At 51.0% G+C, this 26,562-nt stretch overlaps 1 protein-coding gene across 4 annotated transcripts in view; it reads right to left on the bottom strand.

The window, feature by feature from the left end:
- Window positions 1-5,744: 5,744 nt before the first annotated feature.
- Window positions 5,745-26,562, bottom strand: part of ZNF618 (zinc finger protein 618) — a 176,253-nt gene continuing 155,435 nt past the window's right edge. For all 4 annotated transcript variants that reach the window (XM_080820669.1, XM_080820670.1, XM_080820667.1 and 1 more), the window contains 4 exons: window positions 23,148-23,228; window positions 20,134-20,211; window positions 7,943-8,044; window positions 5,745-7,313 (listed from right to left, as the gene is read on the bottom strand). In XM_080820669.1, the coding sequence (XP_080676795.1) occupies window positions 5,797-7,313; window positions 7,943-8,044; window positions 20,134-20,211; window positions 23,148-23,228 (1,778 nt within the window). In that variant the 3' untranslated portion in view covers window positions 5,745-5,796. The remainder of the gene's footprint in view (window positions 7,314-7,942; window positions 8,045-20,133; window positions 20,212-23,147; window positions 23,229-26,562) is intronic.

The following is a 26,562-nucleotide window of genomic DNA, read 5'->3' as shown; positions in this document are numbered from 1 at the left end:
TACAGATCACAAGAACCGTCAACTCAACCCCCATGCAACGTGACTCCTTGGAGAGCCGCCGGAGCCACACCGACGACACGGGAGACCGCAAACAACGTCTTTTGTTAATTAACACAGCAAGGGTGACACTAGGTAACTTTTTTTTAAATACAGTACATGGTACACAGGGCCCCAAGAGGGCCCCTGCATGAACCCCTCGTGAAGACTGGAGCCAAGCACTGGCTGTTTATAAAAATATTGTGTTGCTACAAAAGTATAAATTAATGCTACCGGTATTAAGAAATATTAAACACATAAAACTTATAAGGATTAAGAAAAATATTCATTAATACCTGTAGAAAACTCTGGCCTAAAAAAGATATTTTTTTTGTGTTTGTTTTTTTGTAAATTTTTTTTTTTGTATTTTTTTTTTTTAAGATGACTTGAGTTTCTTGCACTCGGAGAGAGAGACACAGTCAGATGTGCCTATGGTATTGCCTAGAACATCTTTAACTACTGAGAAAGGATGGGGGTGGGGGGGTGCACGCACGTGGTTACTGAGCGGGGCGCGGGCAGGAAGGGGCACCAAGGCTTTCTCAAGATTTACCTGATGTGAAAGAATCACCGATGTGAAGTTTGCAGGGAGAAAAGAAAAAGGATCAGAACACAACTGAAAAATAATTTACGTTTTTTAAAAAATATCTCTGCTTCGGGTGGTTGTACAAAATGATTTCCTGATGCTTGAGATCTGAATGGCCCCGGACGCACTGCCCAGCAGGTCCTCTCTCTCCTGGTTGGCGAGTCCCAGCCCCACGCCAGTCCACGAGCTGGCTCACCACCCGGGGAACCCGGCCACCCTGGCTGGGCAGGAGGGAGGGCCCCGGGCAGGGACCAGCTGGCACCTGGGCTGTGGGAGGAGGCTTCCCTCCGGCTGGTCTCAGACCTCACGGTCTCGGCCAACTGGACATCAGGAAGCGCCACAGGGATCCCAGGCCCCTGAGGTTGTGGACAAGGCTGGGCTGTGCCCCTTTAAGGAACTTTGGTTCGAAGAGTCAAGGTGTCCAGTGGGGACGTGCAGGTGGGTAGGACCCGTGGGTCCTGATGCTGATGCCCAACTGCAGACCTAGCCAACCCTTCTCTGGACAGGAGTTGGGTCTTGGAAGCAACACCCGTGGTGGCGGCGGGGACGTGAATACAGTGAACAGCGACCCCGGGATCTTCACCCTCATCAAAGCAGAAGCAGGTGCCTCCTCTCCCAGAAACCACAGGGCCCCCTCCGGGAAAAGGCAGGCCTCTACTGACCACGACCCTCAAACCCAAATGAGAGAGGAAGAAAAACAAAATGGTGACAACAAAATCCTCCAGAAAACCTTGAAGAAGGAACCCAGGAGGGAAACATAAGAAGAAAAACAACACCGTATCATTGGTTCACCATAACTGGCCTAGCAAACATGAGCCACAGTGAAGAGAGGGGCAGGCCCAGCTGGAGCTGGGGGCTGGGGCCAGGCCAGCAGGGCTGAGACCGAAGCCCCCGCCTACCGTCTCCAGGGGACAGCCTGGGCTGGACTCAGCCTCTCCGTTCTAACCAGCAGCCTTTCCAGGAGCTCCCCGTCAGGTACATCGCAGGAAAATGGGCGTTGCCACCATTCTCAAGGCCAAGGGCAAAGCTATGAACTCACCCCAGCTCAGCTGGGCAGGAGGCGGCTGCCCACCACACCCCGTGTGCCTCCTTTTCCCATCTTTGCGAGCGCGTCCATCATGGTGACAACATCCAGGCACCGTCCCCTTCCCGGCTGTTGCTCACAGGACCTTCCTCCTCCATCCACAACCCAGCTTCACTCCGAACTTTTCTTGGGAATGTGTGGCCCCCGAGAGCGCGCGCCGTATCCCTGATGTCTCTCCAGGTGGCCCCTCGCCGAGGAGTCTAGTCCCAGTCCGGGCAGCAGCAGGTGGCCTCAGCTGAGCACAGGGAACCCCCGAAGGCCGAGGTTCAGCTTCACAGTGGAAAACACGCCTTGCAGAGTTTTTCCCTGGTGTTTCTTCAAAGTGCAGGAGATGAAAGAGGAAACTCAAGGGGAGAACACTTGCCAGTTTACGAACCAGGTGTAAAAAGAAAGTCCTTCCTTGGACCGTTCTCTCCTGACCAGGAAACCTTTGTACCCTTTTCCCACCAAGAGCCAAAGCCTGAACTCGAAGCCCAAGGCTGTCGGATGGCACGTGCTCGGGGATCCGGCAGCAGCTTTGCTCACGAGGCCCTTCCATTTTGTTTCCCGGTTTCTAACCACTATCTGAGGCCTGGCTGGTGGGCCCAGGCGCCGGGAGGGAGAACAGTGTTGGGACCAGAGCATCCGCGCCCGGACCACTCAGATTGACCACTCATGAGGCTGCAGTCCTTGGCCCGGGCTTTGGTGGTGAAGCCTGAGGTGAAGCCTCCCCTCAGATGAGGGGAGGACATCCTGCAGGATGGAGATGTGCTCTCTCTTCTCCTCTCTGGGATCCACATGTGTCAAAACCAGACCACTTCCGTACCGGGAATCACATGGCTTGAGTCAAGTTGTGTCCAAGTTCAGCAGACGACCACACTGAGCTGCCAAAAACATGACTGAGATGGCCCTACTGCCCCGCCTGCCAGCAACCAACTGCCTGCGGTAGAAAGTCCCATAGTGGTCACAGAACGCGGGGAGCCGAAGACAAAATCCTTCGCAAGGTTGGTGCCAGAGGAGGAGCAGGGAGATGAACTAGAAGAGTCTACCCTCAATCCTTTGGCTAAACTAGAATTTGGATAAGGTGGATATTGCTGGAAATGAGGGGCCAGTGGCTGGACCTGTGAGATCTTTGGGTTTTCCGAAGCTGTTCACTTCAGCAAGATTCACACTACGGGAACCGCATGCATGAGGAGGCAGACCGAAGGGGCACCTTGATGCAGCTGTTCCTGTTGGTGACACCTTTTGGGGGAAACCAGCGGCTGCAAGAGACAAAGGACTACCTGCCACCTTGTTACTGAATCCGGATGAGGCAGCCCCAGGAGACAGCTTTCAGAGCACCTAGCAGCATCTCTCCTAAACCTACAGAGCGAGCCAAGCCCAAAGGGTTGAAAGGAGGTGGGAAGTTAGAACAGAACGAGGGTGACACTTATGACTCGACACTTAGAGTGTAGCTAACTAGACTTACACAGACTTTGATTCTGGAGGGCAGATAGCCCCGTGTTCTGAAGAGAATGTGGAGTGCTCTAAATGAGTCTCTGGGCTTGGTCTCTGATGGCTCTGCAAGAAAGTGAAATGTCCGGCCCGATAATGGGGCAACGCAGAACAGCTCTGCTCTCGGGACGGGATGATAGGCTCCAAGGTTCTGTTCCCACCAAACACACAAAGCTCTGATCCTCCAGGTGTGGTGGGAAGCGCCAAGTCATGGACCCTTCCGCAGCAGCCTCGCAGCTACCTTCTGGAACGTCCCCAAAAATCAGATCAAAAAGTTCCCTGCTGCTCCCACGCTCTCTCGAGTGACATGAGGTGACTGTCCAGTGCAGATGGAGGCTCTTCTGGTGGTGTGACCCCGGCTGGAAATGTGGGGGAAATACCTAGAACTTCTCCAGGAGAGGCAACGGCACACTGGTTCCTGAGACCACCGCTTGCCGGAGCGAAGGTGTGAACGGCCTGTTGTGATGCATTTCAGTCTGTCCAAGACTCTGAGGGAAAAGCTGGGTTAGTTCTCACGAGGCGACGTGAGCAGGCCTGGCCCCCAGGGACACCATTCTGGTCTAAGATCAATCCTAAGCCTTCTCGAGTTTTTGGACTAACTTGACTTCCCGATCTGCTAACGGACCCGGGGAGGGACCTGTTGTACAGTGCTTTTTGGAATCGAGGTATCTCACTGCTAAGTAATGCTTTATTACCAGGAAGGGAGGGAGCAGACTTGGTCAACCCTCAAGATGGTGAAACATGCCTTTCTTTGCAAAGAGCCCTCTGTGAGGGTGGTCATTCTTAGCCTGAAGCCCTCAGTGTAACCATCTATCCCACTAGCCATGGCCACTGGGGGGCCAGAGGCCACCAGCACATTACTCGTGGGAGGGCTGGGGGGGTGGTGGTGGAGTGCTGACCCTGACAGAACCACCTCCTGGGAGGGCAAAGGGGCCACGCTCTTGGCACGTGGACTGAGTGCGTAGAACCTAAACTGCTCACAGAGAGAAAATCCATCTTTCACAGCCTCACGTTAAATGTGGCCTGATGCCACTGTGCCCTCCAGACATCAACCTTTTGGCCCCCAAGGCACCAAGCTCAACTACTGTCCTGGCAGGAGGGCCGAGGTTCACGAGGGGAAGGACCCCCCCCCCCAGGCCTGGGGCAATGGAACCAGAAGAACCCCATGGGGCCCCGGGGAGGGGGGAGGGGCTGTGGGTCTGAGGTGCGACGGATGTGAACGTGGAGGGACTCGGGAGTCCCCGCTGAGCTGGAAGTGTCAGTGACGTGGCGAGTAGTGTAATGCACTCTGGGTACAGAAGTCAGACATTCGCGGTACCAGATGCGGCGAACCGGGAGGGCGGGTCTTCCGCGTACATTCGCGAGCACTCCTAAGCCACACGCTTCCCTATGGCTTCCACCGAACCCCACGTCCGTGAAACCTGTGACTCCAGCCCCACTCCTGGTTTCCAAACAGCAGAGCCAAGTTCGAGGTCTTGGCCGTTCGAATACATGAACATGGGACGGTACAGGGAGGGCTGATAAAAACCTTAGGCTACTGAAGGTACCACTGAGATGAGCTAGTTTACAGTGTGATTTGAGGAACAAAAAGGGCAACTGAAAAAACAAAAAACAAAACCAAAAAAACCTCCAAAACATAAGTTACAGACATTCAGTGCCTCCTAGCAGAGTCTAAAATCAAATTTGAGGGAGGGGAAAAAAAAAAAAAGTAAAAACTGCTAAAACGTTAGGGAAAAAAATTATTAAGGAGTGGAGACAGTATCTATACTTCTTTAAAAAATGTCTTTTTTTTCCTATCTTATATTAAAAAGCAAAAAGTCAGCTTTATATTCTTAAAGTCTCCTTTCCTGATTTGGGGAGATAGATAGGTGTGTTTCTAAGGCGGCTGCCCCGGGACCACCCCCCCACGGGGAGGAAGCTCGGTGGCAGCAGCTCAATGCCCTGAAGGTGAACGAGAACACAGTCCAGTGCAGACACTGTCCGTCTGATGCGGTTTGGAGAATCCATGGCAGAGCAGCCGGGGGCGGGGAGGGTGGGGGAGGCGGTGTGGTCAGGAGGGCTGGGGGGAGGGGGACAGGAGAGGGGGAGACGGGGAAGCCATGGGGGCAAGGACAGAGAACGTCAAGTCACTTCAGATCTCAGCTGCCTGAACATTTTACGACATCAGCCTTTTACCAATCTGCACACCTGAAAACGGAGTCTTTGCAGCCCCCTCACTGAGAAAAGGAGGTGAAGCGTCTTCCCTCTTTCCCACATAGCTTTCCTGACACACCCAGCTTAATGCACAGGAGCCTGCGAGCAGGCACGTATGCACGCACCAGGGTTGTGTGTGTGTGTGCACGCATGCACAAGGCTGTGGGGGGCCGCGCGGGCGAGCACAGCACCCCCTCCCCCGTGCTGCACACCCGCGGCCCACGCGCTCGGACGCGTGTGCACACCACATGCACACGCACGCTGAAAAAGCACTTAAGTTTCCAGGGGGGCGTTTATAATGAGGTCCACAGTGTTTAGAACTTAAATTCCTTTTCCTTTGCGACAGTGTTGTGTGTGTATGTGGTTTTTTTTTTTCCTAACGTTTCTCTTCTCTTTCTCTTGTCTTCCTTGTCAGCGTCCCGAAGTCTTAAAGCATGTTGGATTTCAGAAACATGAGTTTGTTCATGTCTTCCGGACTGAGCAGCCGCCTCCTTTTGATTAGAAGTGCTTGCTCACACATATTTACACACCCGCTCCTGGCCCCCACGGCCGGAACCGCGAGCAGCCAGAAGGCCAGCTTGGCGAGTTTCGTGTGCTTTTGGGTCACGCACGACCAGTACTGGAAGAGATCGGGGGTGGCCTGGAAGAGGGGCTCCTGCAGGTAATCATACACCTCGTTCTTCCCCAGCCGATCGTCCTCCTGAGCCACAGGGTGCTCGCCCGCGGCGGAGCGGGGCTTCTTGGCGGTGGGCTCAAAGTCAGCCTCCTCGGCCCAGGACTCCTTCACCTCGTTGATGAGCTCGCACACCTTGCCAATGATCTCCTCGTGCTGGTAGGGCGGCACAGGCCGCAGCTTCTGCTGCGGGTCCAGGATCATGGCCACCTTGTGTGCCGGGTGCACCTTGAAGTTCTCCTTGAGGGCCTCCAGGAAGAGGTGGCATAGCTTGCTAACGGTGCCTGCGTCGTTAGCCTTGGCCGTGAACAACTTCTCCAGCCGGACGTAGGTGGGCAGCACTAGCTGCAGGGTGGGTTGGCTCTCGTTGCTCAGCTCGATGACCGCCTGCTTGACGGGCGTCAGGATGGCCGCCAGGTTGCTGAGCAGGTGCTTGTTGAGGCTCTGGATAAGGTTCATCTTCTTGGCGCGGCTGTAGAACTCGCAGATCTGCTCATAGCGCTCGTGCACCAGCAGCAACGAGTCGGTGACTGAGTTCCAGCAGGGCGGCGGCGAGGTCTCCTCCAGCGAGCCGAAGGTCTCCTTGGCCAGGCCCGTGGAGCCCGCCAGGTCCTCGCACACGTTGAGCAGCTCGATGACCTCATGCATGCTGCGGGCCTGCAGCGTCCGCTTGCTCAGCACGCTCTGCACCACCGAGTTCAAGGCACAGGCTGAGCAGCGAAGGCACATGCCGGCCTTGGAGAAGGCCGACGCGCTCACCCGGCAGTCTGTCACGTACACCGTCCTGATCTCTGACATCACGAACTCTGACAGCACGTTCTGCACCCAGTGGTGCACCAGGTCGCCGCTGTCACGGATGTCCGCGCCCTTGACGCCCAGCACGTAGCTCTTGATGTGGTTGCCCTCGGCCTGGTAGGCCGTGAGGATGTAGCACGAGTCGGGGCCGACGCTCTGTGAGTGGCAGGTGACACCGATGCCCAGGCAGGCGTTGCTGCCCAGGGCGCACGTCACCTTCACCTTCACCTGGTTGTACATGCGCGGCAGGTGCTTCAGCGCCAGCGTGTTGAAGTTGCCCAGGATCTCCGTGACCGAGAAGGCCCCATAGCGGGCGCCGCTGTCCACCAGCGTCTGGGCCAGCTTCAGGAACTCCTTCCCGCTCACCACGCTCAGCGCACCCAGATCGGCGCACATGACCCGTAGCAGCCGCTCTGCGATGTTCTGCCGCTCCTTCTCGGGGATCATGCTGTTGGGTGTCAGGCCACTGGTTATGGCTGGCGGAGGACACAGAGAGAGATGTCATTAAACCTGGCATCTGAGGTCCCTCTGTCTGGCGGCAGCCTACTGCTCAAGCACTTAGTATTAGGAACTGTGAGGAGGTTTCACCTTGCACACCGTGAGCCTCAGAGGAATAACGTTCTGGGACTGACTAGTAATGCCTGCCATGAGCACGGGAAGAGAATACAGTGGGACGTGTGCAACATACTTGCTGCACGCGTCATTCACCTAGCTCTTGAAGCCAACTAGTCTAACTTCTTCCTCAATATAGGAATTGACCCCAAGAAAGGAATCTCTAAAATAAATGAAGCCACAGCATCAGGAAAGAGCAGCCAACATAAGTTGCAGAAAGTGGATTCCAGTTCTGACTCTATGACTAAATACAAGCGCTCTGACCACAAAAACATCACCTCTTCTCCCCAGGCTTCCTTCTGCCCTCACAGTGAGAGCGGAATTCCCACAGGTGAGGTCTTAGGTGTGTAAGAGCTTCAGACGTGGTCTTGCACCAGTATGAGAGGCACAGGTGGTGGGATGGGGGAGCACAGGGCAGTGACCGGAGCCGGGGCTAGAGGTGCACGGGGAAGACCTCTGCGAACCCCCGGGCTCTGGCCTGGGAGAGACCTACTGTTGTTGGCGCTATTCCTTTGGGCCTGGGGTTTCCACTTCTCTTCTACAACAGCAGGCGGTGATCGGGACTGGTTGGAGGCGATGTTGTTCTCGTTGTCCGCTGCAGGCACAAAAGGGACAGCATGTGACCCTGAGGTGCAAGAGGCCTGCCAACTCCCAAGACGAGAATGACAGCAGGGCAGGTGAAGTCCAAATAAGACTTCTAGGATGCAGGCCTGGGTCCCAACCCTGGCTCCTGCTCAGACAACCTCTGATGCTTGCAAAGCCTCAATTTTGTCACTTGAAAGAAGGAATATGAGCACATGGGTGGGACACACGGGCTGGAAGGACCACCAAGAGAATGCAGGGAGAGACCAGAGCACGGGGCCAGGTGCAGAGTAACTGTCCAGCGGATGGGAACCGCTGCCCCAACTCGACCTGGGAGGCCTCACACCCACACACAACCCCACATTCTACCTCAGAAATGGCCGAGGTGGGCCAGGTACAGCAAGGGGCCTAAGGGACCTCACATTCTCTCACTTCTCTCAAGTGTGCTTTCCCATCTTTTCAGTTTATTGACTAAATATTTAATTAAAGGAACAAAACCAAACCAAAGCCCTATAGGATACTAAGTTCTCAACCCCCTTCCCTGTCAGAGGTGGAAACTGACGCCCAGAGACAGGAAAGGATCTGCCCCAGATCACACCAAAAAACCCAAAGGCAGGGCTGGGACAGACATCCAAGGTCCCTGATTCCTAATGCCTGCTCCATCATTTCCCTAACTTCTGTTTACTTGTGCATATGCAACTGAATCAAAACGGTACATGCTGGGCGCCCCAGGGGCTCAGTGGGTTGAGACTCGGACTCTTGATTTCAGCTCAGGTCATGATCTCAGGATCATGAAACTGAGCCCCACGTCGGGCTCCATGCTGGGCGTGATGCCTGTTTAACATTCTCTCTCTCCCCTGCCCTCTGCCCCTCCCCACCCCCAGCCCACCTGGTCTCTCTCTTGCTAACGGACAGACAGACAAAATGGCACATGCCTATTATCCTCCTTTCACTGCGACTCCTTGCCATTTTTATAGAATCGTTTCTGAGCAGAAACGGTCCAAGTACTGTGCTTGTCATTACAAATGACCACACAGTCTTCCGTTGTAGATCCCCCATGGGTTGCTGAACCACACACCGAGTACCTAATTTCTGGGCCATTTCCAATAGGCACCTACTGTTTCTGCTATTAACCTACTTGCCTAATATTCTACTATCATTTCTCTGTGCTTCTGTTGTGGTGGTGGGTTTATTTCCCTGAGACATCATCTTACAGGCAGAATCACAAATGCAAGGAGATGAGCAGGCCAATGACACTGGCTCAGGGTTGCCAGCATCTTCCATTGTTCTCAGTTCAAGGCTTGAGGCCCTGGAGGCCAAGGCCACAATTTTCATAGCAAGGGAAGAGGCTTCCCCAGTATCTACATGTTTAGTCCTGCGGGGGTAATTAAGGAACTCCAGGAAAAAACAAAACCAAAAACATCCCCTCCCCAAAAAACAAACAAACAAACAAAAAAGAAACTCCAGGATATCCACTCAAAGGAACATACTCTAATCACTAAAAAAGGTGGTTGCACAGACTGTAATAATAAGAGAAAAGGCATAATGAAATGATCTCATCACAATTTATACATATTATTTATATTTGTATTTTGGACTTGAAAGTCAAATAACAAATAAATCCATGCACCAAAAATAGGCCGGAGGCGGTCGGGTTGGGCAGGGGACCGGGGACTTTTCACTTCCACCCATGAAGCATGACCTGCCCCAGGAATGGCTCTTCCAGTTGGAAACAACTGTGAGTCACAATTCCACTGCTTTCGGACAGATAACCCAGGTTCTGATCCCGAAAAGGGTGAAAAAATGTGGTAATACCACTGGCCCAGCTGGCCTGAAAGCAGTTCGCAGGCGGCAGCACGGGGACAGGGAACGGGAACAGAGCCCAGAGGTCTTGCTGATTTGAAGAGGCAGAAGCCAATGTTTAGGGACGCCCAAGGGAGCTAGTATTTACAGGGAAAGTACCAGAGAGGAAGAAGTTACATAAAGAAAGCACACGCTGGAGACCTTCAGTAGGGTTCCCTGAAGTCTGCTGAATCCTCATCTGCCCAAGTACAGGGTCAAATTCCACAAGACTGGGTAAAGAATCACTAGAAAGCACCAAGTGGAGGGGGCAGGGAGGAAATAATTTGTATTCCCTCAACCAGAAAGGAAAGACCACAATGTGTAAGGAATTGGGTAGGGTCCCCTCATTATGGGGCAAAATTAACAACAGATTAAGGGCTGCACTAGACTTGCCCTAATACTTTTTTTTTTTTTTAATATTTTATTTATTTGAGATAGGGAATGAGTGGCAGGGGGTAGGGGTGGGGCGGAGAGGGAGAAGCAGCTGCCCTGCTGAGCAGAGAGCCTGAGGCGGGGCCCAATTCCCAGGACCCTGAGATTATGACGGGAGCCAAAGGCAGAGGCTTAAATGACTGAGCCACCCAGGCGCCCCCTCTGCCATAATACATCTTAAGAGTAAGCCTCCAAAGTATCAAGGTGGTCCTATGTTACTATCCTGTAAATCAGAACAAAGGTCAATGTTTTTTCAAAATCTAGCACCTAACAATATAAAAACTCCCAATGTCGATTATGCAATAAAAAATCGACCAGGCATTCCAAACAGTAGGAACATACGACCTATCAAGCAGAAGAAAAACCAATCAATAGAAACAGAGCCACAAAGGACAGAGATGATGGAATTATCTAGTAAGGAGCTTACAGGGGTGTTATAAATACCATAAATGCGCTCAAAGACATGAAGGGAAACATGAACACCATCAGGAGAGAAACAGAAGATGCGAAAACCCCAAAACTAAAACTAACCAGCTCAACTGGAACTTGTAGATATAAAAATAATCCTGGGAAATAACACACCGTATGAGATAAAAGATCAGATGCCACAGAAGAAAAAAATCAGTGGAAAAAGAGCAAGAGAACCACCCAACATGAAAAACAGGAAGGGTAAAAGGCTGCAGACAGTGATCAGAGCATGGACGCTAGCAGACAGGCCACTTCATATATATGTAACTGGAGTCCCAGGAAAAGGGGGTGAAGGTAAGAAAAAATGCCTGAAAAAATGGTCACAATTTTTCCAAACTGGATTAAAAGTCTAAGTCCAGATTCAAAAAGCTCACCAGACTCTAAGCAGAATAAACATAAAGAAAATACGACCGAGGCACAGCATCATGACAAAATCACTGAAAACCACTGAAAAGAAACTCTTAGAAGGAGCCAGAGAGGGAGAGAAATTACACACAATGAACAACAGTAAGAACGACAACAGACCCAGAGGCAACGGAACAAAGCATCAACAGAAAGGATCATCCTAAATTTTTTTTTCAACCAACCTAAAATTCTAAATCCAATGACAGTATCTTTCACAAATGAAGATTTTTGAGATTAAAAAATTCCCAAAAAAATCAGACCTGCACTGTAAGAAATATTAAAGGAATTTCTTTGGGTCTTAGCAAAAACAACATCAAGTAAGAATCTAAATCTACAAAAGAAATGAAGAGTGCTGTAAACTACACGTTGGTAAATGTATATATATTAAAAATGTTCCCTCACTTTTGAACTCTTTAAAAGATAAAGGACTACTCATCCGAAAATAATAACAATGAACTGCAGTAATAATATGTACAGTAAACTATAGGACGAGAATATCACAAAGAGGGGAATCTGGGTGGTTCAGTCATTGGGCATCTGCCTTTGGCTCACGTCACGATCTCAAGGTCCTGGGATCAAGTGCCGCATCTAGCTCTCTACCCACTGGGGAGACTGCTTCTCCCTCTCCCCACTTCCCGCTCCCCCTACTTGTGCTCTCTAATAAATAAATAAATAAAATCTTTATTTTAAAAAAAAGAATACCACAAAGACCAGGACAGGGAAAGAGAAGATGCTGCTGAAAGTTTCTCATACAATATGGAAGGTTGGCTGACGCCACTCGACTAGACAAGAAATATATAGTTTAAAGCCCAAATAAACTATAATAAATAAAACAAAGAGCTGGCTTGATGAATCAGTGGAGATAAAAACGGAATCCTAAAAAAAATCCTCAATCCAAAATGAGGCAGAAATAAATATGAGAGAAAGAGAAACTAAGAAATGAACTGATTAGGAAACAAGTAGTAAGATGGCAAATTTATACCCAGTACTACTAAAATTACATTAAATATAAATGGTCTCCGCATTCCAAATAAAAGCCAGAGACTGTCATGCTTAGTAAAAAAAGTTAAGACTCTACCATATGTTATCTATAAGAAACCTATTTAAATATTAAGACAGGGTAAAAGGCTGAATAAAGGCATGCTATACAAATAGTAGAGAAGAAAGCTAGTGATGTTTGTGATAACATTACAGAAAAAACAGACCTCAGGACAAGAAATATTACCAGGGATAGCAAGAGACCCTATACCATGACAACAGTCAAAATACCAAGAATAACATAATAATCCCAAACGTGGATATATCTGAACACATGAAGCAAAACCTGAAACAAGAAGTAGACAAATCCACAATTATACTATCCTCTTGAGAATAACTGTTAGTTAGAAATGAAGGAAAAGGACTGCACATAAATGAACAGACAGTGGACAAGATCAAGCAGCCTAATACACATATAACTTGGCTCCCAGAAAAAGGAAGTAGGCAGAAATATAGTGAAAAAACTGCAACTATCTGAGTAATAAACATCACACTTCTAAAATCACAAGGACCAAAAAATATCATAAGGGAAATTAGAAAATGGTTTGAACTTAATATTAAAACATAACCTTTCAGAATTTGTGGGTTCCATCTAAAGCAGGCATATGTATAGCACTAAATGATTACATTAAAAAATAAAGGTTTAAAATCAGTATTATAAGCTTCCACCATAAGAAAGATCTAAGGAGGAAGAGCAAATTGATTCTAAAGTAAGAAGAAAGGAAATCCTATAGCTAAAAGCAGAAATGAATAAAACGGAAAATAAATACAATAGAGAAAACTAATGAAACAAAAAACTCATTTTTTGTAAAAATGAAGAAAAGTGATAAACCTTTAGCCAAAAAGATTAAAAAAAAAAGAAAAGGATACAAATTATCAGTATCAGGAATGAGAGAAGGGGACATCACTACATATGCTACAGATATTAGAGGGATTAAAAATGATGCAACTCCTTCAGTGAGGCAAACAAACACCCTAAAACATACAAAGAATGAAGTCCACTCAAGAAGAAACAGATAACCTAAAATATCTATTATAGAAATCAAGTTCATATACAGGCACAAAAAAGAAATCCCATATGGGTTAACTGGAGAATGTGACCAAATATTTAAGTAGTAATACAAATTCTATGCAAATTATTCCAGAAAACAGATGAGAGAAAGAACATCTCTCATTTTATGAGACTGGCATTACTCTGATCCGAAACTAGAGAAAAACACTTCAGGAGAAGAAACTATAAACCAATATTCCTCATAAACACACATATAAACATCCTTCGCCAAATATTAACAAACTAAATACAGCAATATATTAAAAAAATAATAATACATCATCACTAGGTGGAATTTACCCCAGAAATATAAGTTGAGGTTAAAAAAAAAAAAAAAAGAAATCCAATCAGTGCAATTCCCTATACTAAGAGAAAATAAGAAAAATGATCTCTATGGATAGAAGTACACATTAAAATGTGAGAAAATTTCAGAGGAGCCTGGTTGCTCAGTCAGGTAGGTGTCTGACTCAGTTTTAGCTAGGGTCATGATCTCAGGGTCATGGGATTGACTCTGTGCTCAATGGGGAGTCTGCTTGAGATTCTCTCCCCTTGCCCCGCACCCCACACTGTCTCTCTAAAAATAAGTAAGTCTTTTTAAAAATGTGACAAAATTCAATAGCCACTCTTGACACAAACTCTTAGCCAACTAGGAAGAGAAGGAAACTTCCTGGACCTGATAAAGGAAATCTAAAAACAAACAAACAAACAAACATCTTAAGTCTGCTGAGTTGATAGAAACAAAAAAGATTTTAAGGAAATACTATGAACGATAGTATTCCAACAAATCACATAATCTGGATGAAATAAATTTTTTTCAAAGATTTTATTTGTTTGACAGAGAGAAACACAGCGAGAGAGGGAACAGAAGCAGGGGGAGTGGGAGAGGGATAAGCAGGCTTCCCACCGAGCAGGGAGCCTGATGCTGGGCTCTATTCTGGGACCCTGGGATTGTCAGATGACCTGAGGTGAAGGCAGATGCTTAACAACCGAACCACCCAGGTACCCCAAACTCTTAGAAAAACATAAACTACCAAAAACCAATTCCAGAAATAGAAAATCTGAACAGACATATAGAAGACTGAATTAGTATTCAAAATATTTTCCACAAAAAGAGAGAAAAGTTAAGTCCAGATTCTGGTGAGTTCATTAGTGAATTCTAATGTTAAGGAACTCTTTACAAATTGTTCCCAAAAACAGAGGAGGCAACATTTCACAATTTATTTCACGAGGCAAACATTATTCTGATACCCAAATCAGACAAAGAAATTACACGAAAAGCCACAGGCCACTATGTCTTAGGACTACAGACACAAACATCTTCAATAAAACAGAGCAGACCAAATCCAGCTATAACAAGTGGGATTTACTCCAGGAATACAAAGTTGGTTCAATGTACAAATAGAATATATTAATCAAACACAGAACAAAAACCACATGATCATCTCAACAGATGCAGAAAAGACATCTGACAAAATCCAATACTTTTTCATGATAAAAACAATCAGCAAACCAGGTACGGAAGGGACTTTTTCAACCTGACAAAAGGGCATCTCTGAAAAACCCACTGTTAACATCACACTTAATGATTAAACACTGAAAACTTTTCCCTGAAGATCAGGAACAAGACAAGAATATCCAGTCTCACCTCTTTTATTCAACGTGTATTAGTGATTTTAGCCAGGGCAAGGAGGAAAAAATAGTTAAGAATTTCAAAAAATCATCCAGATTGGAATGGAAAAAGTAAAATTATCTCTATTTGCAGATGACATGGTTTATGGTACATAAACAATCTCATGAAATACACACACACGCAAAACTATTAGAACTGATAAGTGAGTTTAGCAAGGTTGCAGGGAACAAGATCAACATATATGAAAAAAATCAATTGTATTTCTTTACATTAACAAATGAACACCCCAAAAATTAAACTAAGAGAACAATTCCATTTTATAACAGCATCCAAAAGAATAAAATAGTTAGGAATAATTTTACAAATGAAGTGCAAGATTTAGTACAATGAGAACTAAAAACACAGTTGGAAGAACTCAAAGACTTCAACAAACGGAAAGATATTCCATGTTCGTAGACTAGAAGATTTAATATTGTCAAAATGGCAATACTTCCCAAATTAATCTAGATTCCACATGATCCCTATCAAAATCCATGCTGGCTTTTTAACAGTAATTGACAAGCTGAGCCTAAAATTCACGTGGAAATCCAAGAGAGGCAAAATAGCCAAGATGATCTTCAAAAAAAACAAAGTTGGAGGGCTCAGACTTCCTGATTTCAAAGCTACTGCAAAGCCACATACTAATCAAGACAGTGTAGTACTAGCACGGGGACATACAGATTAATGGAACAGAATTCAAATTTCAGAAATAAAACCTCACACTTACGGACAACTGATTTTTGACAAGGGTGCAAGGACAACTTAATGGGCAAAAGGATATTTTCAAAAAACGGTGGTAGGACAACTGGACAGTGCAGAAGACTAAAGCAGGACCCCCCCATAATAACTCATACAAATATTAACTCGAATACAGTCATAAATGTAAAAGCTAAAACTCTGGTTTCTTAGGTAAGATGCCAAGAGCACACATGATGAAAGAAAAGATAAATGGACTTCACCAAAATTTAAAACTTCTGTGCTTCAAAGGCCAGCATCAAGAAAGTAAAGAGACAACCCGCACTACAGGAGAAAATACTTACAAACAGTATACCTGTAGAAGTCTTATATCCAGAAGATGTAAAGAACACTTACAGTTCAACAATAAAAAGACAAAAAAAAAATTAAAAATGGGCAAAGGATCTGAACAGACATTTCTCCCAGGGAGATATTCAAATGGCCAATAAGCACAAGACAAATGTTCAATGTCATTACTCGTCAGGAATATGCAAATGAAAATCATAATGAAATACGCCTTTGCACACATTGGGATGGCTGTAACAAAAAATCAAATCATAGCAAGTACCTTGAACAGGTGTGGAGGAATCACACCCCTCATACACTGTTCACAGGAATGGCAAAATGATACAAGGCCCTTGCAGAAACAATCTGGCAATTTCCACCTAAACATGAGTTATCACGTAACCCAGGATTTCCACTCCCAGGTGTACACCCAATAGTTAAAAACATATATCCACACAAAAATGCGTACTTGATCGTTCACAGCAGATGTGTTCATAATAGCCCCAAACTGCAGAGAACTTAAGTGGCCATCAACTGCTGACAGGATAAACAAACTGTGGCAGGGCCAAACAACGGCGTCCCACTCCATAATAAAAAGCACTGGTTGCTGATGACACAGAACGTGGATACATCTCTAAAGCATGCAAAGTGAGAAAAGCCAGACACAAAAAATTCCGTTTATATAAAACTCCAGTAAAAGCAAAACTAGAGCCAAGGGAAGCAGAGAGTGGCTGCCGGGGCTGGGCTCGGAGAGGGGACTGGCCACCAGGAGGCAGAAGGGAACTTCTGGATGGATGCAGTCATGTTACACATCTTGACAGCAATGGTAATCAGATGACCATCACATGTCAAAACGATCAAATTGCACTCTTCAAATGCGTGAATTCCATGTATGTAAAATTTTATCTTCATAAATCCAGTTTTAAAATGAATGAAAAGAAGTCCATCCCGACATAACAAGAGCGGGTAGCTCTGAGCAGTGAGATCATGGCCTCATTTCCTAACTTCCCCACAAGTTCCCGATTTCTTTGAAGGAGTAGGTATTACATTAAAAATGGGGGGAACACATGTTCTAGAATGGAAACCAGCAGCCCTTCTTGTTGCCTTTCTCCACCAGTGTACACAGGTTTGAAGCCTGGGGTTTGAATCGGGCTCTGCCATGGTTGTGGGCTAGGAGCTGGAGTTAGCTGCTTCAACTTTCTGGGCCTCGTTTCCCCCCCTTAACCAAAATGCTGGGGCAGGGCAAGCTGTAGGCTGATTCCCCTATCCTCTGCCGTTCTGCAGGACCGAGAATGGAGAGGACTCAACCCAGCAGTGGAGAACAACATCTAGTATTAGCTGGCTCAATTGACTTTTTTCTCCAGTTCCCACTGATACAGCCTCTGATATGGACGAGGTACTTGGTAAATGCCCGTGAAAAGGCCTGATTTATAGCTTGAGAAGAAAAAAAAGTTTACTCTGTGGCTATCCCCTAAGTCCCACAGGTGCACATGCCCGGCCCCATCCGCAAAGGGCTGGAGTCAAGGCCATCTCGTGGGGAGGGGCCACTGTAGGAAGCAGCTGTTTGGAAAAGAGGCACCTCTTTCTTTTCAGTATCTGAGACTATACCACGACCCTCAATATGAGACAGATGTCATTATCAGTCCCCTCACCCAGCCTGTGAGAGCGCTGACTGGCCCACTTCACAGATGAGAAGCTTGAGGTCCAGACTGCTAAAGTGGCTCCAAGGGAAGGTTTGGGACTGTGCGAGAGCTCAGGATGTTAGATACCTTTTACAAGCTCTGCAACTTTGAGCTAGTGATTCTGTTCTGTGAGCCTCAGTTTCTTCATCTATATAATGGGAATGAGAACGTCAGCTCGTTCAGGAGATCTAATGGCACAGCCTCATCTGACCCATAGTAACTGCTCACTAAATGTTAGTGATCTCTGGTATGATGACTACCAAAACATACTCCGGAACGGACACCAGGGGCAAGACAAATTTTCCTACAGCACAGAAAAGAAGTTTATTAGGGGGAATTACCCTATGCCATTCAGCAGCCTCTTAATGAGATTGGTGTTATTCGAGGCTGATCCCCCTTATCAGCGACACCGTGAACTGCACAGATCATGACGCTTAATTTTTCTCTATGGAGTCAATCCTTTAATCCCGACTCAGCCTGGCTGGGATTCAGCCTGGCTTTGCACTGGATTGCCCGTGAGGCATTCTTTGCCAGCAGTGGACCAGAACAAAGCGGCCCAAAGCTCTCCCTAGAAAACAAGACGGGAGGCTTGGGAGCAGCAAGGCCCCACAGGCACAGCCTCAATTTGCATTTTAATGGCCTCCTCCACCCAACTGTCTAAGCACCCAGACAGACCCTTCCCTAACAGGCCTCAGCTTCCAGAAGCTGGCAGGGGGGCAGGTGCAGGGTCCTGGTTTCAGAAGGGGAATCAGCGGACATTGGACTGTGGGAGTCTCTGGTCCAAGGGGTGTGCCTGTCACTGGTTCCCACGGGGTCAAGTCTGAATGCCTTCAGCGGGCATTCGAAGCCTTCCATGGGGAGGGATGGTTGACGGCCAAGGCAAGCAGGAGGGGTAAGGCTTGCGAAGACTCGTGGGAGGACAGCCGGACAGGACAGGTTTCCGAGATGGAGAAGGCTCAGACAGGGGGACACGTTTACTGCCCTGGGCACTCGGCCTGGCGGCACACCAGGCCTCAGAGCTCACATGTCCTGGCTGCCACAGTGGCTCTGCTCTGATTTTAATGAGTTTGTTAGAAATAAATAATAGCTCCCCCCACCAAAGAGCACGTGACTGAGCGCTGAGGGGACAGCGCCCACCCGATGACTGCACGCCGAAGGAAGGAATGGACGGACACAATAAATGAAGAGGGGACACGCTCACAGAACAGAACAGCCCCCGCCTAAATGAGGGTCCAGTCCTGCTTCCTCTGTGCAGGTCAGTCCAGCCCTAAGAGGGGCACGAGCAGTAACGGTCACCATCACAGACATGGCAGCGACCACTGCTTCTACAGGGCCCAGCGTGTCAGGGACGTTCCTCCCATTTCCAAGCACCCCCCACCCCCACCCCAGGAGGCCTTGTGGAGAGGGGTGGCAAGGATGGTTGGCTGAAGCCCCAGGTTCCCATTTCTCCCAACAGTGTGTCAGGCTGTCCCTGGACAGTGGCGCTGGGCGTGCTCCTCGCCCCTGGAATGTGGGCACATAGGACCACGTGTCACTTGTGATCCAAAGTGGTATAGGAGGAAGTCTGTTGCTCTCCCCGCTGCCCCGTCTGAGACAGGGAGACTGAGGAGCCACAGGGAGAACGGAGCTTCGGTCACCATGGTCAAGGCCAGCCAGCCCGGCCACCTGCGTCAGGCTGCGCTGGGATAGCAGAAGTCAGTGATTACGTGAAACCACTGTGACTCTGGGGCTTATCCACTATCGCACACAGTGGCATCCGCCTGACCGGAACAGAAGCTGGACCAGAAGCGGGGCACCGCTGCAAAAAGACCCCGAAAACGGGAGGCGTGGCTCTGAAAGCAGGATGGCTGAGAGGAGGGCGCTAATACCACATACTTGGAAGGCGGCCGCACAGCTGATACAAAGGTCGCCTAGACAGCGAGCCACTAGCCAGGAGCTTGTCCCCGATGGCTCTCCTCTCATCTCTAGACTCATGACGGGGCCGAGGACCTGCCAGAAACGCCAGCGCCAGGCCCTGTCGCAGACCTACAGACCCCGGCATCAGGGTCGGGGGCCTGGGGCACGCTCCAGTCTGAGGACCACTGCTGTCATGTCTGGGACAGTGTCACAGTGAACATACCTCTACTTGGAGACAGGGCTTGGGCCCAGGCTGCCCTGGCAGGATCCCTCTGCCCCGTCTAGCTCCCGCCTCAGCTCACTGAGATCTCAAACCACACTCCCTTGCCCCCTTGAGGTCCTTCCCAGTCAGCTCCTACGGTTATGCTCGGGGGCCAAAGCCACAACCTTCAAGAAGCCTTCTTCGGCTCGTCCCCCTCCCTAACTGGGCGCCCACCACCCTCTCCAGCACAGACCTCCCCTGTGGGGCCACAGGGCTCCCTGAGGGCAGGTCCCAGGTCCTGTGCCCATTTCCAGAGAAGGCCTGGCCTCTGGGCAAGCGCTGGGGGGCGGGGGGCGGGAAGAGCACTCGGGACGGCCCAGACCAGGGACTCCCTTACCTGCGTGGGACTGCATGTGCTCCAGCAGATTGTTGTAGAACTGGAACTGGATCCCACAGGCGCCGCAGGTGTACGGTTCTGGGGCGGGAGGGGGAGAAATGAGGCAGCTGCGTTAGTGGCAGAACGACCCTGGCTGCCCGGGAACCGGCTGAGGCTCTGCACTCAGAGCTCTGGGCCCAGCCTGTCTGCCCCCATCACTAACTGCTGAGGGAGAGGCTTGGGGGAAGAAGCAGCAACGGAGGGAGGAAGACCTGCAGATGGAGACCATCTAGTTCAATCACACAGACATTTATTGAGTGCTTACTGTGTGCCAGGCACTGTTCTGGGCACTGGGGAGGGGGGCAACACTAACGGACCAAGTGCTGTCCTGGGGCAGAGACCATGTCCCGCATGCCCCAACGGCCCATCCTCGGCCTGGAGGAGTGCAGACATCCCCGCCGAGGAAACAAAGACGTGAGTGTATGAATGGAACGAAAACCAGGTGAAGAGCACAGAGGGCCATAAAGGGAGCGGGCAGTGAGCGGGAGAGCAGGGTAGGAGGTGGAGAAGGCCACGGGACAGGTGAGGACAGGGAAGACAGCGCATGCAGCAGAACCACGTGCACAGGGGGACCTCCCACCTCTGTGTCCCCAGAACTCAAGTCGATGCCCGGTACAGGGAAAAGTGGAAGGAAGAGGAAAGAAGGGGGTCAAAGAGGAGTAAGGAAGAGACGTAAAGGGTGGTTGAGATGGGCCTGGAAGAGATGTCCTGAGGCTGCCCCCATGAGTAGCAACGGGAAGTCCTGGGTTCCTGCTAGGGCCAGGGGGGCGGGGGGCGGGGGCGGAAGCAGGATGCCCGCAGTCAGGCTCTGCCTTGTCCCCTATCCGGACTCCCCCTCCCACCTGGGCCCGGCCCCTCCTCCTGCCTCTGCTGGCTGCCAGCTCTGCCTAGGGGTGGCCCAAGGGCAAGGGCTCTGGGGAGGTCCTGAGCAGGTGGCTGGCTGAGTTCACTCCCTGCCCTGCCTTGCCCTCTCCAGCCCCCCATGGGACCGTCACTTACTCTGTAGGAGAGGGAAAGGATTGGAAATCAGGGGACTTGCAGTTTCTGCAAAAGAGAAACAGTTTAGCTAAGTCTCTTCCCGTTCTGGTGCTCTGAGATGATTGTCATTACTTCTGTTCTCAGGAAGCAGTAAGCCATCGGGGCTCTCGGAGGAGGAGGAAGAGGATCTGAGAGCCAGGCTCACATTCTGGGCTGGTGCTGGGGCACCAGGCAGGGCAAGGTCAGCCAGGGCCATGCCTCCAGGACACTCTCAACTCTCAGAGAGTGAGCCCACAGAGCTTGAATGAGGAAATGTCCCTGTGTGGCTGCCGCTTAAGGGGAGGGAGCTGGGAGCTGCTTCTAGATCCTGGCACCGGACACCAGAGCAGCCATGAGGAGGGCTGTGCTGGGACAGGTTCTGCTTCTTGGCATTGTCAGGTGAGCCTGAAAGGCAAAAGGCAGCAGGCATCCCTTACAGACTGGGGACCTGGGACCATGACCGACCTCTCCTGGGCCTGTTTCCTCATCCAGAAAATGGGGTTAATAAGACACCCCGCCCCCGCCCCGGGGCTGTGGTAAGGATGAAAACAGGGGAGACACAGACAGCTCTGAACACAGGCCAGGCACATAGTAAGCGCTCAATAAATGGTAGCTGCTGGCAGCAGCATCTCATGCTGTCCTCCAGGCAGCCGTGCTGGAGGACTGAGAGGTGGGGGTCCAGCCTGGCTGCTAAGGGGAGATGGCAGTCCCAGTCCTGGCTCTCCTGCTTCCTGTGTGGCCTCGGGCAAGCCACCCCGCCGCTCCTGGCACCGCCTTTTGGAGACTGGGTCACATGTCTCAGAACGTGAGCGGCTTGGAAAAGTCGGCAAGCTCTCTACGGTTTTCAGGGCTACATGGACATTCTCAGCCCCCAGCACAGCCCACCTCCCTCGCTTCTCCTCAGGGCACTCCACGCGTTGCCTGGTTAAGTTAAAACCACCACTGCCACCACCGCCACCAGAACACCAGCCCGCCGCCACAGGGGTTGTGCGTGAGCCCCACATCACAGCGCAGGGGAGGCAAAGAGGCCGCCGGCCCCAGGCACCAGCTTGGAGGTAGAGCCGACGGGGTTCACGCTTCGGCTCGAGATCAGAGCTGGAGCTCGCCATACGCGGCAGAAGCGTCCACATCCAAGTCTGGGCTCCTGGCTGTTTCATGACAGCCCCGACTGCCGGACCCGTCCGTGCCCAGGCGGCGGCCAGCACAGTGCCAGACACACGCCAGCCCCTCACCTGCTGAGCTGAACTGCAGCTGCACGGAGGTGGGGCGGTTCCCTGCCTTAGTGTGACCCCAGCATCAGAACCGTTTTCCCATCTTGCCCTGGTCGTCACTGTGCAGGCCGGCTTGCTGCGCCTTTCTCGGACACGGCCCCCCAGCGCCCTGCTAGGCTAGCAGAGGATCCCTCTGGGGAGAGCTGCCTTTGGCTGCTCCAAGGTGCGAGAGGAACGCCGCCAGGGGGCACCAAAACACCACCAGGAACCTCGGCCAAACCTCCCTCGGCAGACAGGCGCTGGCAGAGGCCCTTTGCATGGCCTCCGGTTCAAAGTGGGGCCAGAACTCATGGGTCTCTGGCTCTTTCGCTATAGACCTCTCTGCTGCACCCTCTGCCTGTCCTGGAAAGAAACTGGCTGCAACGTTTACTCTAAAAACCCAGCAATAGCTCTCTCACTCCTCCCGGGGCCATCTGCATCAATGCTGCGGGCGATGGGGAGGGTGAGTCCCTCTCTCCCTGGGGAAGAGTCCCTGAGATGCCCCCTGAGGCCCAGCGGCAGGTCCCTGGAAGAAAACACCCTTCCCGTGTCTGCCTGGCCATGGCCCCCTCCTAATTCCCTGCCCGCTGCGTCCTCCCAGGAACAGCATCGGGGACCGTGAAGAGCCCAGCCCAGAGCGCCTGCCGCCTCCCCGCGTAGGAGTAGTAGAGGCCACAGCGCAGGATGGTTGTCACAGGGCACACTCACCGCTGGAGTTTTGGGAACTGCTATTTGTCTCTTCAAAGTGGTTTTGTGCTTTGCCTTCTACTCTCCGACTGAAAGCGCTTTCTGCTGGGTGGGGACAGGAGAGAGCGAGAAAACACCGGTGACTGGTTAGCACGATGAGGGCCAAAAGGAACTGGCTTCGAGGCCAGGGTACCCGGGAACTGCCTGGGCCAGGGTCTGGGAACGCCCAGGGCTTTATGTGGGGAACCTCCACAGCGAGGGGCGCCGGGACCCCAAAACAGACCTCCAGCTCCTTGGGCTCACCTGATTTGCCTGATACCTTATCAGGCAAAAGATCCCCCCTACAGCGCCCAGCGTGGATGAAGGGGCAGGCACGGGGGGCACACGTGTGTGACCTGAATGCCCAGATGAAATCCAGCTGAGTGGGCGGATGACAAACGGGCCTGGGTCTCCCATCTCTGGTTAAGGAGCCACGTATGTGACACTAAGTCATTGGGACCTGCCACCCGCTACTTCCTCAGCCAGAATCTGCTGCCACGGGCTCCACCAAGGAGCAGGGAGGGTGACAGACTGTTTTCTGGCGGTGGCTCCGGCAGAGGAGGAGGGCCAGACAGCAGATTCCAGATCTACAAGCCGAGTGGTCGCTGGGTGGCAGGGAGGGCATCCTGGAGAGACGGTGTGAGCGGGACGGTGTGACAGCGCGGGGGCAGCCACACACCCTGAGAGCCTGAAGACCAGATGAGGTCTGCTCCGAGTTCATCCGCGGGAAGGGACTGGATCCTTATGGGATTCGGGGGGCATCTCCACCTAGAGGGGGCACCTTCCTGGCACCGTGTGAAGAGATGGGGTCCGAGCAGGAGCAAACAGACCAGTTTAGCTCCCACCCCTGCCCCCCGTGGAAGGTCCTGAGACAGAGTTATCAGAGCCTGAAGGCAACTCTGCTTTCCCCAGTTGCTCCTGGCACAACGGGGCTGCGGGCTGCGCCGGGACATAAACGCTTCTGGGAGCAAGTCTGGTTGGGACAAGCAGCTGACCCAGTCCCTTTTAAGGGGAAACAACTCACACGGGGATATCAAAGGCTCTGAGAAGCTCCACCAGGAAGAGACCCGCGTGGCTTTGTGCGGCCTTCCCAGATACATTTAGCCACTGAGGCCCATTTTAAAAATTCCTTAGTATCCCTCAGAAATGGTGATCCCCGGAGCCCACTTTGGGAAATGCCACCACCACCACCCAGCCCACCCCACATCAGAAGGACAAGTGCTCAGACCGTGGGGGCTGGGGTTCTGCACGAGGATGGGGCAATGGGAAAAGAAGGCCCAGGAGGCTCCCTTAGGCCCTGCTCCATGCCCGGGCTACCGAGCCCAACGATGCCTCCCGACGCCAAGGCTGTTGATGACATCCCAAGAAGACCCGCTCTTCAAAAAGTGTCTGTGAAATGCCCGGGCTGACAGCTACCCATCGGCTCACCTCAAGGTGCCATCTGTAAATCGGCCAAGAACGCCCCTCAATCTTTGTGTGGGGTTGGGGGGGTGGGGTAGAGGCTCTCATTTACTGAGCACCTACTATGTGGCCAACTCGGTCCACACACCTGATGCCCGTGGTCTGCGGTGCTGTGACAGCCACACTGTCGTTCCCATTCTACGGGCAGAAAGACAGGCAAGTGACACTGCCCAGTCCTAGAGGTGGGTGTACGCTTAACGCACCGGGTGGCAGAACGAGAAGAGTTCGTTGCTGAGACACATGCAGTCTCCTGGGGAAGGTCTGGGGTAGGGACGGGATTCCTTTCTCCATCTTATGCCCTGTGCATTCCTTCAGTGCTTCCCCCCCTGCAGAGGCGTTCCACGCAGCCTGACCACCATCTCAGTAGGACGCAGCACCACAGAGCTGACAGTCCCCTCCTGCTCAGCGGACCATGCAGACCAGGAACAGCTACCCCCGAATCAGCACCTTGGGCCAAAAAGCCGGGGGCAGTCCTCCAAGGGGAGTGCTGTGTACAGACACGCTCATACCTAAGGAGCACGGCCTGTGAGCGGGACAGGGGCGAGGACAACTTCCAGATCCGATGGGCAGGGCCCTGCTCACCCCCTGCTGTCCTCTGCCCCGGGACCCCCAGCACAAGCCTTCCAGGTCACATGGAGGCAGCCAGAGGCACATCCCATAATTTGCTGGATGCTTACTATGGGGCACTGAGGTCTGAGAAACACGAGAGACCACAGGGCCCTTGCAGGCACTTCTCTGCACAAAACGGTCAATGCACAAGCTCCCAGCCACAAGGTCAAGAGTAAAAGCAAGACTTGAAAGCCAGGATCCCATTATTTAGTTGAGGCAGTATCTACTGTCAACGAGCCTGTGATGACCAGTCTGCTTCCAACCAATGTATGACAGCTGTTGCAAAAACACAATGGCTCTTGGCTTTTCTCAGCACAGTGCCTGAAAAATCATTACCTTCAAGGTTGACGGACTACTTACTCCTCTTCTGAAAGACCTAAGCACAATACACTTATCCTCAAACATTCTGAAGAACCAAATCTTTGCCCAAAACGGAAGCACAGAGGAAAGCAAGCCCAACCCGTGCCTGGCTGTGTGGCGGGTCCGATCTACTTGTTCACCGAACTCCGTTCTCAGTCCGATCGCTGGTGTAGCTCTCTGCTGGCTCTGGGCCTCTCGAGGGTGAGGAAAGGCCCACAGCCCCAGAAGGGTAACACTGTCACTCTTTCCTCACCCCGCACACCCCGGCAGGCAGCCCAAGGCTCAGCGCACCCAGACAGGAATGAGGATTCCTGACAGTCGCCACTCAGCAGCTGCTGTGTCTCGTCAAGTCTTCCCGGGCACGGTGGCTGCTGTGTATCCTTCACTGCCTGGTCCCCACCTGCAGCCACAGACTCAGAACATACCGCAGCTGGCGTCCACTGCTTTCCTGCTGGGCTAGGGCCCACGGAGGGGCTTCATAGGTAGTACCAAGCAGGGGGAAGCTAAGAGAACAGAGCTCTGCTTCATGGGGAGCAACTCTTCTAGAAAAGAGTTTTTCGATTTTTTCAGGAAGACGGGGGGGTGCAAACTCATGCCAAGAGGGTCCAGGCAGGTGATGTAAATGGATGAGCGGGGCTGGATGCGAGACAGACAACAGCGTGATCACAATGAGAAATGACACCTGCCACGTGGCCACTGTGTTAGGGACGCAGGAGGGAGTGGTGAGGACCACGGAATACTGGGCAGTGTGTGCTCTCTTCAAGGTGGCTGCTGTGGCTCAGCCCCACGCCAGCGGCTGCCCTCTGGGGAAGCGGGCCCAGCACTGCCAGAGCTGACTTTTCAACGTCAGCAAGAACTCAAACGTCTTATGCAAAATCTCTTAAGTCTCAAAGGCTGGCAGTTAATTTAAAAAGAAGTTTTAACTCCTTAGGCTATGACTTGGGAAAAAATAGTATCCCGCTTAAAA

This window comes from Martes martes, assembly GCF_963455335.1.
Source record: "Martes martes genome assembly, chromosome: 12".
NCBI lineage: Eukaryota > Metazoa > Chordata > Mammalia > Carnivora > Mustelidae > Martes > Martes martes.
The sequence above is the reverse complement of the archived record's forward strand: the minus strand, read 5'-3'. Positions and strand labels throughout refer to the sequence as shown.